The following is a 13,996-nucleotide window of genomic DNA, read 5'->3' on the forward strand; positions in this document are numbered from 1 at the left end:
AGATCGACGCACGCGCAACACCGTGAGGACAGGGACGTTAGTTAGCGCATGCGTAGACAAGGAGCAATCGGGGGTGAGCGCGCATGCGCGGTATTGAAATGATTTGGGGGGGGAGGGGCAGAGAGAAGGAGTGATGAAGTTTGGGAGAAGAGTCTTCCTGAGTGAGCTGGGAGTGTGTGTGTGAATGTCTGACCTGCACAGGACATGGAGCAGACGCAGCTGCTGAGCTGGGAAGCCGAGGAGGAGCAGCTGAGAGACTCTGATCGTCAGGCCAGGGGGCCGCCTGAGGGTGTTTGCAGGCAGCCAAGGGCCTGAGGCTGGTGAGGGAAGGAGGGGGATGAGGGAAGGAGGGGGATGAGGGAAGGAGGGGATGAGGGAAGGAGGGGGATGAGGGAAGGAGGGGATTGAGGGAAGGAGGGGATGAGGGAAGGAGGGGATGAGGGAAGGAGGGGATGAGGGAAGGAGGGGATGAGGGAAGGGGGGATGAGGGAAGGGGGGATGAGGGAAGGGGGGATGAGGGAAGGGGGGGATGTGGGCGGGAGGGAAGGGGGGGATGAGGGAGGGAAGGGGGGATGAGGGAGGGAAGGGGGGGATGAGGGAGGGAAGGAGTGGATGAGGGAGGGGAGGGAGGGAGGGAGGGGATGAGGGGAAGGGGGGGATGAGGGAAGGGGGGGATGAGGGAAGGGGGGGATGAGGGAGGGAAGGGGGGGATGAGGGAGGGAAGGGGGGGGATGAGGGAGGGGAAGGGGGGGATGAGGGAGGGAAGGGGGGGATGAGGAGGGGAAGGAGTGGATGAGGGAGGGGAGGAGGGAGGGAGGGAGGAGGGGAGGAGGGAGGGAGGAGGGGAGGAGGGAGGGAGGGAGGAGGGGAGGAGGGGAGGGGGGGAGGAGGGAGGGAAGGAAGGAGGGGATGAGGGAAGGAAGGAGGGGATGAGGGAAGGAAGGAGGGGATGAGGGAGGGAGGGAAGGAAGGAAGGAGGGGATGAGGGAGGGGAGGGGATGAGAACGGGGGGTGCACAGTGCAGGGGACTGCTCTGCTCAGGAAACATCATCAACCACCCCTCCCCCTCCCTCACCCCCTCCCTCTCCCTCCACCCCCTCCCTCTCCCTCACCCTCTTCCCCACCCCTCCCTCACTCTCCCCCCCCTCCCTCTCCCCCCCTCCCTCTCCCCCCCCTCCCTCTCCCCCTACCTCCCCCCTCCCCCCCCTCCCTCTCCCCCTCCCTCCCTCACCCCTTCCCCCCCACCCTCCCTCACCCTCTCCCCCTCCCTCACCCTCTCACCCCCTCCCTCCCTCACCCTCTCCCCCTCCCTCCCTCACCCTCTCCCCCTCCCTCCCTCACCCTCTCCCCCTCCCTCCCTCACCCTCTCCCCCTCCCTCCCTCACCCTCTCCCCCTCCCTCCCTCACCCTCTCCCCCTCCCTCCCTCACCCTCTCCCCCTCCCTCCCTCACCCTCTCCCCCTCCCTCCCTCACCCTCTCCCCCTCCTCCCTCACCCTCTCCCCCTCCCTCCCTCACCCTCTCCCCCTCCCTCCCTCACCCTCACCCCCTCCCTCCCTCACCCCCTCCCTCCCTCACCCCCTCCCTCCCTCACCCCTTCCCCCACGCTCCCTGTCCCCTTCCCTCACCACCTCCCTCACACCCTCCCCCCCCCCTCCCTCACCAACTCCCCCTCCCTCACCAACTCCCCCCCTCCCTCACCCCAGTACCACAGCCACAACACTCCTGGAAGTCCAGCATCATGGCCAGAGTGTTCCTCACAATGACTTCCCTACCTCACTCCTGCAAAGTTACCTCTGGTCCCCCTCCTCCTCCGGGTCTGTCTCTTTTCCTCTTTCCCCCCCGCCCCCCCCAAACTTCTCATCGACAGCACGGTGGGGTAGCACAGTACTTAGCACTGTTGCTTCACAGCTCCAGGGTCCCAGATTCGATTACTCGCTGGGTCACTGTCCGTGCAGAGTCTGCACGTTCTCCCCGTGTCTGCGTGGATTTCCTCCGGGTGCTCCGGTTTCCTCCCGAAAGACGTGCTTGTTAGGTGAATCGGACATTCTGAATTCTCCCTCTATGTACCCAAACAGGCGTCGGAGTGTGGCGACTAGGGGATTTTCACCGTAACGGCATTGCAGTGTCAATGTAAGCCTACCTGTGACAATAAAGATTATTACATGCCGCCCCTCGGCATCGTCGTCCAAACTCCCAGTGTTAGTTTTCCCGCCAGCTCTCTGGAATAGGCTGTGTTTCCCGTCCCAGCTCCGAACTTTGTCCTCCGGCTGTGCACTCCATCCCACTGCCTCGCAGCGGTTTGAGGCGAAGCCAGTTCCTTTGTCAGCTTGGTGTCACATTTGGCCCAAGATTAACTTCCGATCCTGCCATCGCTAAGAGCGCCCCTCTTTGCCCCGTGTCTCAGTTCATCTGCTGTTGAAACCCTCGTTTAGCCTTGTTTGCCTCTAGACAGTTTTTTAAAATTTAGAGTATCCAATTATTTTTTCCAATTAAGGGCAATTTAGCGTGGCCAATCCACCTAACCCGCACATATTTGGATTGTTGGGGAGAGACCCACACAGAAACGGCTACCTCTAGACTTGACTATTCGAACTTAATCCTGACTGAGCTCCAGCATTCTACCCTCCGTAATCTTGGGGCACCCAAAACTGCTGCGCGTGTCTGACCTCCCAGCATGTCCCGGATCCACTGCCACCCCAATGATCACTGTCGAGCAACAAATTCTCAACCTTGTTTTCAAATCTTTGCATGGCCTCTCCCTATCTCTGTAATTCCTTGAGCCCCATGATCTTCTGACATAAATGCACGCCTCTAATCCTGGTCTCTTGCGCATCCCCAGTAACAATTTCTCCACCATTGGTGGCTGGGCCTTCAGTTGTCTTGGCTGCAAGCTCTCGAAAACATCCCTAAACCTCTCAACTTCGCTTTACTCCATTAATGTGGAGATGCCGGTGTTGGACTGGGGTGAGCACAGTAAGAAGTTTTACAACACCAGGTTAAAGTCTAACAGGTTTGTTTCGATGTCACTAGCTTTCGGAGCGCTGCTCACCTGAGGAAGGAGCAGTGCTCCGAAAGCTAGTGACATCGAAACAAACCTGTTGGACTTTAACCTGGTGTTGTAAAACTTCTTACTGTGCTTACTCCATTAAGACACTCCTGAAAACCTGCAGCCTTGACCCAACTTTTGATCATGTGACCTTAATATCTACGTGACTGTTTCAGTATTTGAATGGTGCTATGTATCGATGAGTTGTTATTGAAGTAAAAACAGAAAATGCTGCAAATACTCAGCTGGTCTGACAGCATCTGTGGAGAGAGGAACAGAATTGATGCTGTCGCATTAACGTTTTGCCTGGGAAGGAAAATTTTCCGACAGTGTGGCACTTCCTTAGCACTAGGTTTGTCAGGCCCTAGCCCCACCCCCCCCCGGATCCAGAGGGGCGGCATAGTAGCACAATGGTTAGCACTGTTGCTTCACAGCACAGGGACCTGGGTTCGATTCTCAGCTTGGCTCACTGTCTGCGGAGTCTGCACGTTCTCCCTGTGGCTGCGTGGGTTTCCTCCGGGCGCTCCGGTTTCCCCTCTCAAGTGCCAATGATAGTCTTTATTAGTGTCACAAGTAGGCTTACATTAACACTGCAATGAAGTTACTGTGAAAAGCCCCTTGTCGCCACATTCCGGCGCCTGTTCGATACACAAAGGGAGAATTCAGAATGTCCAATTCACCTAACAGCACGTCTTTCGGGACTTGTGGAGGAAACCGGAGCACCCGGAGGAAACCCACGCAGACACGGGGAGACTGTGCAGACTCCACACAGGCAGTGATCCAAGCCAGGAATCGAACCTGGGACACTGGTGCTGTGAAGCAACAGTGCTAACCACTGTGCAACTTCCAAAATACATCTCGGTGGGCATTTTTTCTTTGAAATGTAAATACCCATTTTACTGCCAAAATACTGATTTTTGGTATCTGGACTGCTGCTTTTTGTTGGGAAAGGTTGGCAGCTCTGCCCTAGTACGTCGAGGATTGAAATAATAGCAATTAGGTAGGATACCTGTGTGTGTGAATGGAGTCCCAATTTTAAAAATTGTTTGTTTCCATTACCATTGCAGGTTTTTTGGTGTACACGGGCGAAAATGTCATTGGCAGACACGAGAGTTGTCACATCCGCATTCCGGCGCAGTCTGTGTCCAAGAAGCACGCGGTGATTGAAATCGAGGGGGACACCCACCTCATCCATGACTGTAACAGCCTCAACAAGACCCGGCGAAGGAACGCCATTCTCAAGCCCAGCGTGCGCTACGCCATCAACGACGGCGACCTCTTCCTTTTCGCGGATGTCGCCTGCCAGTATGTGCTGCTGCCGGCCGAAGATGACGACTCCGGCTCGGAAACCGGCTCAGAGTCTGTGTTCCCCCCAGTCGAGGGCGGGCGCGGGCGGCCAGCGGGCCCGACGGGGTCGCCGGCGATGGCCTGGTCTCCAAGGCAACCGGCGGCGAATTGGAATCGGCAGAGGACTCGCTGATGCTGTCGCCCTCCCAGCCGTACCAAACCAAATCGCCGCTGCCCTTTCAGCCCGACACCTACGTGAAGGAGTCGGAGGATGACGATACACCGTGAAGGGTACGAGTGAGCAGGCTTTTTTTCCTTTATGCTTTCACGGGCATCGCTGGCGAAGCCCGCCGTTGCTGCCCGTCCCCAATTGCCCTGGAGCTGAATATTTCACAGGGGGACAGTTCAGAGTCAACCACATTGCTGTGGGTCTGGAGTCACCTGTAGGCCAGACTGGGTAAGGACGGCAGATTTCCTTCCCTGAAGGGGCGTTAGTGAATCTGATGGGTTTTTACAACAATCGATGATGATCGTTGTCATGGTCACCATTAGCTTTCAATTCCAGATTTATTGACTGAATATAAATTCCACCAACTGTATGGTGGAATTTGAACCTGGGCCTCTGACCGTGACATTACCACAATCCCTTCCAGCACCCCCTCGAGATGGTAGTCGATCCAGTTTCCGACCCTCTCTCCTTCAGAATCGTAGAATCCCAAAAGTGCAGAAGGAGGCCAGTCGGCCCATCCAGTCTGCACCCACCCTCTGTAAGAGCCCCGTATCTAGGCCCAATACTCCCGTCCTATCCCTGTAGCCCCACCTAACCTGCACGCCTTTGGCACACTAAAGGGCAATTGATCATGGCCAATCCACCTAACCTTTGGACTGTGGGAGGAAACCGGAGCACCCGGAGGAAACCCACGCGGACGCGGGGAGAACGTGCAGACTCCGCACAGACAGTGACCCAGCAGGGAATCGAACCTGCGACCCTGGCGCTGTGAAGCCACAGTGCTATCCACTTGTGCTACCGTGCTGCCCACAACCCCATTGCCTTATTGCAAGCGACGCACTCGCTTTTCCTTCTGTGCAGGCGAGGGAACCTCTCCTTGTTTCCTGCCTCTTTTGTACCACCTTTTGTGTAGCAGATCACTATGTAAAGTTAGAGCGGGTTGTGTCTTTTTTTTAAAATAAGTTTTTATTCAGAATTTTTCAACAATATTTTCGACCATATAAACACCCCCCCCCCCCCCATATCATATTGTTTATCCAGGCTGGGGGGGCTTCGTCTCCTTCCACATTAGCAAGATCCTTCGCCGGGCTACTAGGGATGCAAAGGCCAGAATGCCGGCCTCTTTTCGCCTCCTGCACTCCCGGTTCGTCCACTACTCCAAATAGTGCTAGGCCCCAGCTTGGCTTGACCCGGACTTTCACCACCTTAGATACTATTCCCGCAACTCCCCTCCAGAACCCCTCCAGTGCCGGGGCATGACCAGAACATGTGGACATGGTTCGCCGGACTTCCTGAGCACCTCCCGCATCTGTCCTCCACCCCAAAGAACCTACTCAGCCTCGCCCCTGTCATATGCGCTCTATGAACCACCTTAAATTGTATCAGGCTAAGCCTGGCACACGTGGAAGAGGAATCTAACCCTACTTAGGGCATCAGCCCACAGCCCCTCCTCAATCTCCTCCCCCAACTCCTCTTCACATTTACCCTTCAGCTCCTCTACCAAAGCCTCCCCCCTCTTCTTTCATCTCCTGGTATATCGCCGACACCTTGCCGTCCCCAACCCATACGCCCAAAATCACCCTCTCTTGAATCCCCTGTGCCGGGAGTAGCGGAAATTCCCTCACCTGTCTCCTCACAAACGCCCTCGCTTGCATGTACCTGAAAGCGTTCCCCGGGGGTAGCCCAAATTTCTCCTCCCGCGCCCTTAAGCTCGCAAACATCCCGTCAATGAACAGGTCCCCCATTCTTCTGATCCCTGCCCGATGCCAGCTCTGGAACCCCCCGTCCATCTTTCCTGGGACAAACCGATGGTTGTCTCTAATCGGGGACCCTACCAAGGCTCCCGTCGCACCCCTGTACCGTCTCCACTGCCCCCAGATCTTTAGCGTTGCCGCCACCACCGGACTCGTGGTGTACCTTGTCGGCGAGAGCGGCAGCGGTGCCATCACCAGCGCCCCCAGGCTCGTTCCTTTGCAGGACGCCATCTCCAGCCTCTTCCACGCTGCCCCCTCTCCCTCCATCACCCATTTACGGATCTTTGCCACGTTGGCTGCCCAATAGTAACCATCCAAATTCGGCAGCGCCAGCCCTCCTCTATCTCTGCTACGCTCCAGGAACCCCTTCCTTACCCCCGGGGTCTTACCCGCCCACACAAATCCCATAATGCTCCTACTTACCCTCTTAAAAAAGGCCTTAGTAATCACAATTAGGAGGCATTGGAATACAAAAAGAAACCTCGGGAGGACCACCATTTTAACCCGACTGTACCCTACCTGCCGGCGAGAGTGGCAGCATGTCCCACCTTTTAAAGTCCTCATCCATCTGTTCCAACCAGCCGTGTCACATTAAGCTCGTGCAGTGCCCACCAGCTCCTAGCTACCTGAATCCCCAAGTATCGAAAGCTCCCTTCCGCCCTCAACGGTAGGTCGTCTATCCCTCTTCCCTGGTCGCCCGAGTGGATCACAAAGAGCTCACTCTTTCCCACATTGAGCTTATAGCCCGAAAAGTCTCAAGTCCCGTAGGATCTGCATTACCTCAACCATCCCCTCCACTGGATCCGCCACGTACAGCAACAGGTCGTCTGCGTACAGCGACACTCGATGTTCCTCTCCCCCTCGAACTACCCCCTTTCATTTCCCTGACTCCCTTAACGCCATGGCCAAAGGTTCAATTGCTAATTCAAACAGCAGAGGGGACAGGGGGCACCCCTGCCTCGTCCCTCGATACAGCCGGAAATACTCCGATCTCCGCCGTTTCGTGACCACACTCGCCACCGGGGCTTTATACAGGAGCTTAACCCAACTAATAAACCCTCCCCCGAAACCAAACCTCCTCAACACTTCCCAGAGATACTCCCACTCTACCCGGTCAAAGGCCTTCTCCGCATCCATGGCTGCCACTATCTTCGCTTCTCCCTCCACCGATGGCATCATTATCACATTTAGGAACCTTTGCACATTAGTATTTAACTATCTACCCTTTACGAATCCTGTCTGGTCCTCGTGAATCACCCCCGGGACATAGTCCTCAATCCTCGTGGCCAACATTTTTGCCAGCAACTTAGCATCCACATTAAGGAGCAAGATCAGTCTATATGACCCACATTGCAGTGGGTCCTTATCCCGCACTCCGCACCGTAGTTCCCCTGCCATCTTTGACTCCGCCTATTTCCCTCGCTGCCATCCTCTTACGGAGCTGATGTGCCAGCATCCGACTCGCGTTCTCCCCATGTTCATATGTCGCCCCCTGTGCCTTCCACCATTGTGCCTCTGCCTTCCCTGTGGTCAACAGGTCGAACGCCGTCTGGAGACTTTGTCTCTCCCTGAGTAGTCCCTCATCAGGAGCCGCTGCATAGCTCCGATCCACCCTTAAAATCTCCCCTACTAACCTCTCCCTTTTCCTGCCCTCCCACTTCACCCTATGAGCCCTGATGGAGATTAACTCTCCCCTAACCACCGCATTCAGCACCTCCCATACTACTCCCACCTGCACCTCCCCGTTGTCGTTGGCCTCCTGATACCTTTCGACACACTCCCGCACACTTCCTCGTCTGCCAGCAGTCCCACATCCAGCCTCCACAACGGGCATTGGTCCCTCTCCTCATCCAGCTCTAGCTCCACCCAATGCGGGGCATGGTCTGAAATGGCTATGGCCGAATATTCCGTTCCCTCTACTTTCGGGATCAGTGCCCTGCGCAGAACAAAAAAATCTATCCGGGAGTAGGCCTCACGAACGTGGGAGAAAAAAGAAAATTCTCTGGCCAAAGGCCTGGCAAATCTCCACGGATCTACGCCCCCCATCTGGTCCATAAACCCCCTAAGCACCTTGGCCGCAGCCGGCCTCTTCCCCCGTCCTAGATCTGGAGCGATCTAATGCTGGGTCCAGCACCGTGTTAAAATCCCCACCCATTATCAAGCTCCCTACTTCCAGGTCTGGAATACGCCCCAACATCCGTTTCATGAATCCAGCATCGTCCCAGTTTGGGGCATATACATTCACCAGTACCACCTCCGTCCCCTGTAACCTACCACTCACCATCACGTATCGGCCTCCCTTGTCCGCTACTATGTTCTTGGCCTCGAACGACACCCCGCTTTCCCACCAGTACTGCCACCCCTCTGTTCTTCGCATCTAGTCCCGAATGGAACACCTGTCCTACCCAACCCTTCCTTAACCTGACCTGATCTGCCACCTTCAGATGTGTCTCCTGAAGCATGGCCACGTCTGCCTTCAGTCCCTTTAGGTGCACGAACACTCGGGCCCTCTTAACCGGCCCATTTAGGCCTCTCACATTCCACGTGATCAGCCGGATTGGGGGGGGGGGTTTAAACACCCGCCCACCCCGCTGGCCGACTAGCCATCTCCTATCTTAGGCCAGTCCCGTGCCCGCACCCTCCAGTCCCCCAGGCGGGGAACCCCCGTTCCCGACCACCTATTCCATTTTCAGCTCCCCCTCGGACAGTGCAGCAGCAACCCTAAACCCCCCCCCCGTGCCCCCGGCTAGATCCTCGTCTAGCACTTCTGCTGCCCCCATATTTAGCTGACTTCTGCTGACCCCGGCTTTCCCCACCTTCCCGTTGATCTCCCCCCGTGTGGGAGTCTCTCCTCCTTGCCTTCCTCCATTCCCCCCCCCCACTTTTTGTGCACGGGAAAAAGCACGCGCTTTCCTGAACCAGACCCGCCCCCTGTGTCGCAGCTCCTTTTGCGGCCATTATCCCAGTTCCCACATCCCCGAGTCCCACCTCCCTCCAGCACCGACGCCCACATTCTCCATCATTATGATCTCGTCTACAGAAAAGGAAAAAGGACTTTTAGGAATTTTAACCAGAACTCTACTCACATGCCCATCCATTGCCCCACCCATGAAGTGTTCTTTGCCCCTATACACAGCCCCCATTTACAACCAACATATCCCCCCCCCCCCCCCCCCCCCCCCCCCCCCCCAAACAACCACATCCCCTCAGTTCGAGTCCAGTTTTTCCGTCTGGATAAAGGTCCAAGCCTCTTCTGGCGTTTCAAAATAATGGTGTCAGTCCTGATAAGTGACCCACAGTCGCGCAGGCTGCAACATGCCGAACCTGACTCTTTTTTTTTTAAATGCAGCACCGCCTTGGCCCGATTGAAGCCAGCTCTCCTCCTTGCCACCTCCGCGCTCCAATCCTGATAAACTCGGATCACCGCGTTCTCCCATCTACTGCTCCGCACCTTCTTGGCCCATCTCGGCACATTTTCTTTATCCGTGAAGCGATGGAATCTTGCCACTATCGCCCTTGGCGGCTCATCAGCCTTGGGTCTCCTCGCCAGGACCCGGTGAGCCCCTTCCAGCTCCAGGGGGCTCGGAGAGGCCTCCGCACCCATCAGCGAATGGAGCATCGTGCTCACGTACGCCCCGGCATCAGCTCCCTCCACTCCTTCAGGGAGACCCAGAATCCGGAGGTTCTTCCTCCTCGACCTGTTCTCCAGGACCTCGATTCTCTCGGCCCACCTCCTGTGCTCCGCCTCATGCGCCTCCATTTTTACCGCCAAGCCCAGGATCTCATCCTCGTTGTCATTCATTTTGCCTTTCACCTCACGAAGCTCCACCGCCTGGGTCCTCTGGGTCTCCTTCAGCCCCTCGATCGCCAACAGCATTGGCGCCAGCACCTCCTTTTTAAGCTCCTCCACACAGCGACACAGCGCTTAAGGAACTCCTGCTGGTCCGGCCCCCATGCTGCTTGATCTCCACCCTCCGCCATCTTGCTTTTTCCCCCTCGATTTTGCCGCTGCTCCAGAGCCTCTTTACTTGCCGCTCCACCGCTGATCTCGGCCACATATCGTAAGGGGGGACCTTACTGCACCTTCCCACACGGGATCCGATCAAAAAAGCTCCATTGGGGCTCCTCTAGTGAGCCCGAAAGTCCGTTGTCGCGGGAGCTGCCGAAACGTGCAGCTTAGCTCCTCATCGCCACAACCGGAAGCCGAGCGGGTTGTGTCTTGACATGGATAGAAGGCAGACAGCAAATGGTTGGAATAAATGGGTCTTTTTCCGATTGGCAGGCAGTGACGAGTGGGGTACCGCAGGAATCTGTGCTAGGACCCCAACTGTTTACATTATATATTAATGTTGTGGACGAGGGAACTAAATGTATTAGCTCCAAATTTGCAGGTGACACAAAGTTGGGTGGGAGGGTGAGCTGTGAGGAGGATGCAGAGATCCTTCAGCGGGATTTGGACAGGCTGAGTGAGTGGGCACATGCATAGTTAGATGCAGTATAATGTGGATAAATGTGAGGTTATCCGTTTTGGTAGCAAAAATAGGAAGGCAGATTATCATTTGAATGGGTGTAAATTGGGAGAGGCGGATACTCAGCGGGACCTGGGTGTCCTCGTGCATCAGTCACTGAAAGTGAGCACGTAGGTACAGCAGGCAGTAAAGAAGGCAAATGGTGTGTTGGCCTTCATAGCGAGAGGATTTGTGTAATAATAATCTTTATTGTCACAAGTAGGCTTGCATTAACACTGCAATGAAGTTACTGTGAAATAGGAATGTTTCACTGTAATTGTAAAGGGCATTGGTGAGGTCACATCTGGAGTATTGTGAGCCGTTTTGGTGTCCTTATCTGAAGAAGGATGTTCTTGCTATGGAGGGAGTGCAGCGAAGGTTTACCAGGCTGATTCCTGGGATGGCGGGACTGTCATACGAGGAGAGACTAAGTTGGTTAGGATTATGTTCATTGGAGTTTGGAAGAGTGAGAGGGGATCTCATAGAAACTTATACAATTCTAACAGGATTAGACAGGGTAGATTCAGAAAGAAAGTTCCCGATGGTGGGGGAGTCCAGAACGAGGGGTCACAGTTTGAGGAGAAGGGACTGAGGTGAGGAGAAATTTCTCCACCCAGAGAGCGGTGAATCTGTGGAATTCGCTACCACAGTTTGTCGTTGAAGCCAAAACATTGTGTGAGGTCAAGAAGAAATTAAATATAGCTCTTGGGGATAAAGGGATCAAGGGTGGGGGCAGGCTAAATCAAGGTATTGAACTTGTTGATCAGCCATGGTCATAATGAATGGCGGAGCAGGCTTGAAGGGCCGAATGGCCTCCTCCTATGTATGTCCTGGGCAGAGTAAATCTCCACCCCCTTGGGTATTTATGAAGAGGTGACTGAACGCCGGTCATGAACCTTCCATTTTGTATTTCCAGGACCTTTCGTTCCCCAAGATGGCCGACATCCAAATGCTTCGGTACGTGAAACCCCCTCGGCTCATATTGTCCCCGAAAGGTATGGTTCCCGGTTTTCAGGATGGATATGTAACATTGTATGGTTGTTCCTGGTTGTGGGAATGCTGGGAGTTGGGTGGTGGGGGGGGGGGGGGGGAACGTTTGAAAAGCGGAGTCATTGGGGCATTTAATTGGAAGCTCTGTAAGTAAAGAGAGGAGGAACTGTATTTACATAGCGCCAGCGCATTTCATGACGCCAAGATGGCCCAAAGTCGTTTACAGCCAATTAAGGACTCTTTGAAATGTTGTCACCATTGTCATGTAGGAAATTTGGCAGCCAGCGAATGCACAGCAAGCTCCCAAAAACATGAACTTGCATAGGAACAAGGAGCAGGAGGAGGCCATTCAGCCCCTCGAGCCTGCTCCGCCATTTAATAAGGTCATGGCTGATCCAATAGTAACCTCAAATCTGCATCCCACCCATCACACCTCCTTGCTTACCAATGATCTATTCAGCTCTGCCGTAAAAATATTCAGCCGCTACTTCCACTGTCTTGTCAGGAAGAAGGTTCAAGAGAGTCTTGACCCTTGGAGAGAATTTGGAGAGGTGCCTGATCTCCATTTTAAATAGGCGACCCCCTCCCGAAACAGTAATGGGATGAGGGACTAGATTGTTTTTAATAATACTGTATTGGTTAAGGGGTAAGTGTTGGCCTGGCCACTTGGAGATCTTCCGTGTCCCTCGAGCCGTGGATTGGGTCGGACAGGCTAGGCTTGTTTAGATTCAAGAGGTGACTTGATCGAAACCTTTAAGATCCCGAGGGGCCTCGACGGGGTGGATGTGGAGAGGATGTTTCCTCTTGTGGGAGAATCTAGAACCAGGAGGTCACGGTCTAAAAATCAGGGGTCGCTCAGCTAAGAGGGACTGTCAGTGCGGCGTCTGCACGTTCTCCCCGTGTCAGCGTGGGTTTCCTCCGGGTACTCCGGTTTCCTCCCACAAGTCCCGAGAGACGTGCTGTTAGGTGAATTGGACATGCTGAATTCTCCCTCTGTGACCCGAACAGGCGCCGGAGTGTGGCGACTAGGGGCTTTTCACAGCAACTTCATTGCAGTATTAATGTAAGCCTACTTGTTACACTAAAGATTTATTGTTATGATGAATTTCCTCTTGGAGGGCGGTGAGTCTCTGGAACTCTTCCTCAAAAGGCAGTGGAAGAAGAATCTTTGAATATTTTTAAGGCAGAGCTGGGTAGATTCCTGATTAACAAGGGGGAGGTTAAAGGTTATCGGGGGGTCGGTCGGAATGTGGCGTTGAGGTTACAATCAGACCAGCCATGATCCTATTAAATGGAGCAGGTTCAAGGGGCTGAATGGCCTACTTCTGCCCCTTGTCCCTGTGTGTGCATTTGTTTGTTTGTGGGAGCTTGCTCTGCGTACGATGAGGGACTTTTGTTGTACGGAGGGACTGGACAAACTATTTTTTGCTCAAGATAAGAGGCTATATTGTAGCTGTGTTTAAAATTTCAAGGACTTTGATAGTGCAGAGGGAGAGAGGATTTTCCCAGTGGCCAGAGAGTCAGTGAGCAGAGGACATAGATCTCGGGCCATTGGCAAAAAGAACCAAGAAACTGGAGAACAGGGGAATTATTTTAGTAAATTGCCTGCGAGGGTGGTGGGAGAAGATTTGTTCTTTCATAGAGGGATTAGGTATCGAGGGGGGAAACAGTGGCAGGATATGCGGAAAGGTGGGGGGGGGTTACAATGTGTTATTGTTAGCGTATCTTCATACCCACATGGGGAATTGTGGGGGGGGGGGGGCGGTGGAAGGATTTCCAAGCTGATTATCGGCTAATTGAATCGTGTTGAGTGCTACTTCCGTGACCAGCCAGTCTTGACGTTGGACTCAAACCTGGAGCGTTTGGTCCAGCGGTACCTGTGCCGCAAGTGTGCAACTAATTAATACCCTTGCAAAGACTTAGCAGAGGAAGGATGGGTTGAATGGCGTTCTTGTGTGTTGGGATACCGGACTAGATCCCGATTTCTGTCAGGATAGCAGACAGGAAATCCCAACCATTTGCAAATTGTAAAACTGAGGGAGGGACACTTCACCCCAGGCGTGATGACTCTGACCAATCAACATCTTTTTAAAACAAACTTAAATTTTAAAAATATACATGTTTATTAAGGCATTTATATACAAACATCAAACAAAACCACAACCAGCATCAAAAGGAAAA

General features: G+C 54.2%; 1 protein-coding gene across 1 annotated transcript in view; it reads left to right on the forward strand.

Moving 5' to 3' along the window:
- Nucleotides 1–114: 114 nt before the first annotated feature.
- The window catches only part of mdc1 (mediator of DNA damage checkpoint 1), a 57,922-nt gene continuing 44,040 nt past the window's right edge, over nt 115–13,996 (forward strand). Inside the window, 6 exon segments of the mRNA XM_072473341.1 lie at nt 115–270; nt 272–320; nt 4,115–4,440; nt 4,443–4,618; nt 5,477–5,502; nt 11,742–11,820. Of these exon segments, the coding sequence (XP_072329442.1) occupies nt 205–270; nt 272–320; nt 4,115–4,440; nt 4,443–4,618; nt 5,477–5,502; nt 11,742–11,820 (722 nt within the window). The 5' untranslated portion in view covers nt 115–204.

Source organism: Scyliorhinus torazame, chromosome 14, assembly GCF_047496885.1.
Source record: "Scyliorhinus torazame isolate Kashiwa2021f chromosome 14, sScyTor2.1, whole genome shotgun sequence".
NCBI classification, from domain to species: Eukaryota; Metazoa; Chordata; class Chondrichthyes; order Carcharhiniformes; family Scyliorhinidae; genus Scyliorhinus; species Scyliorhinus torazame.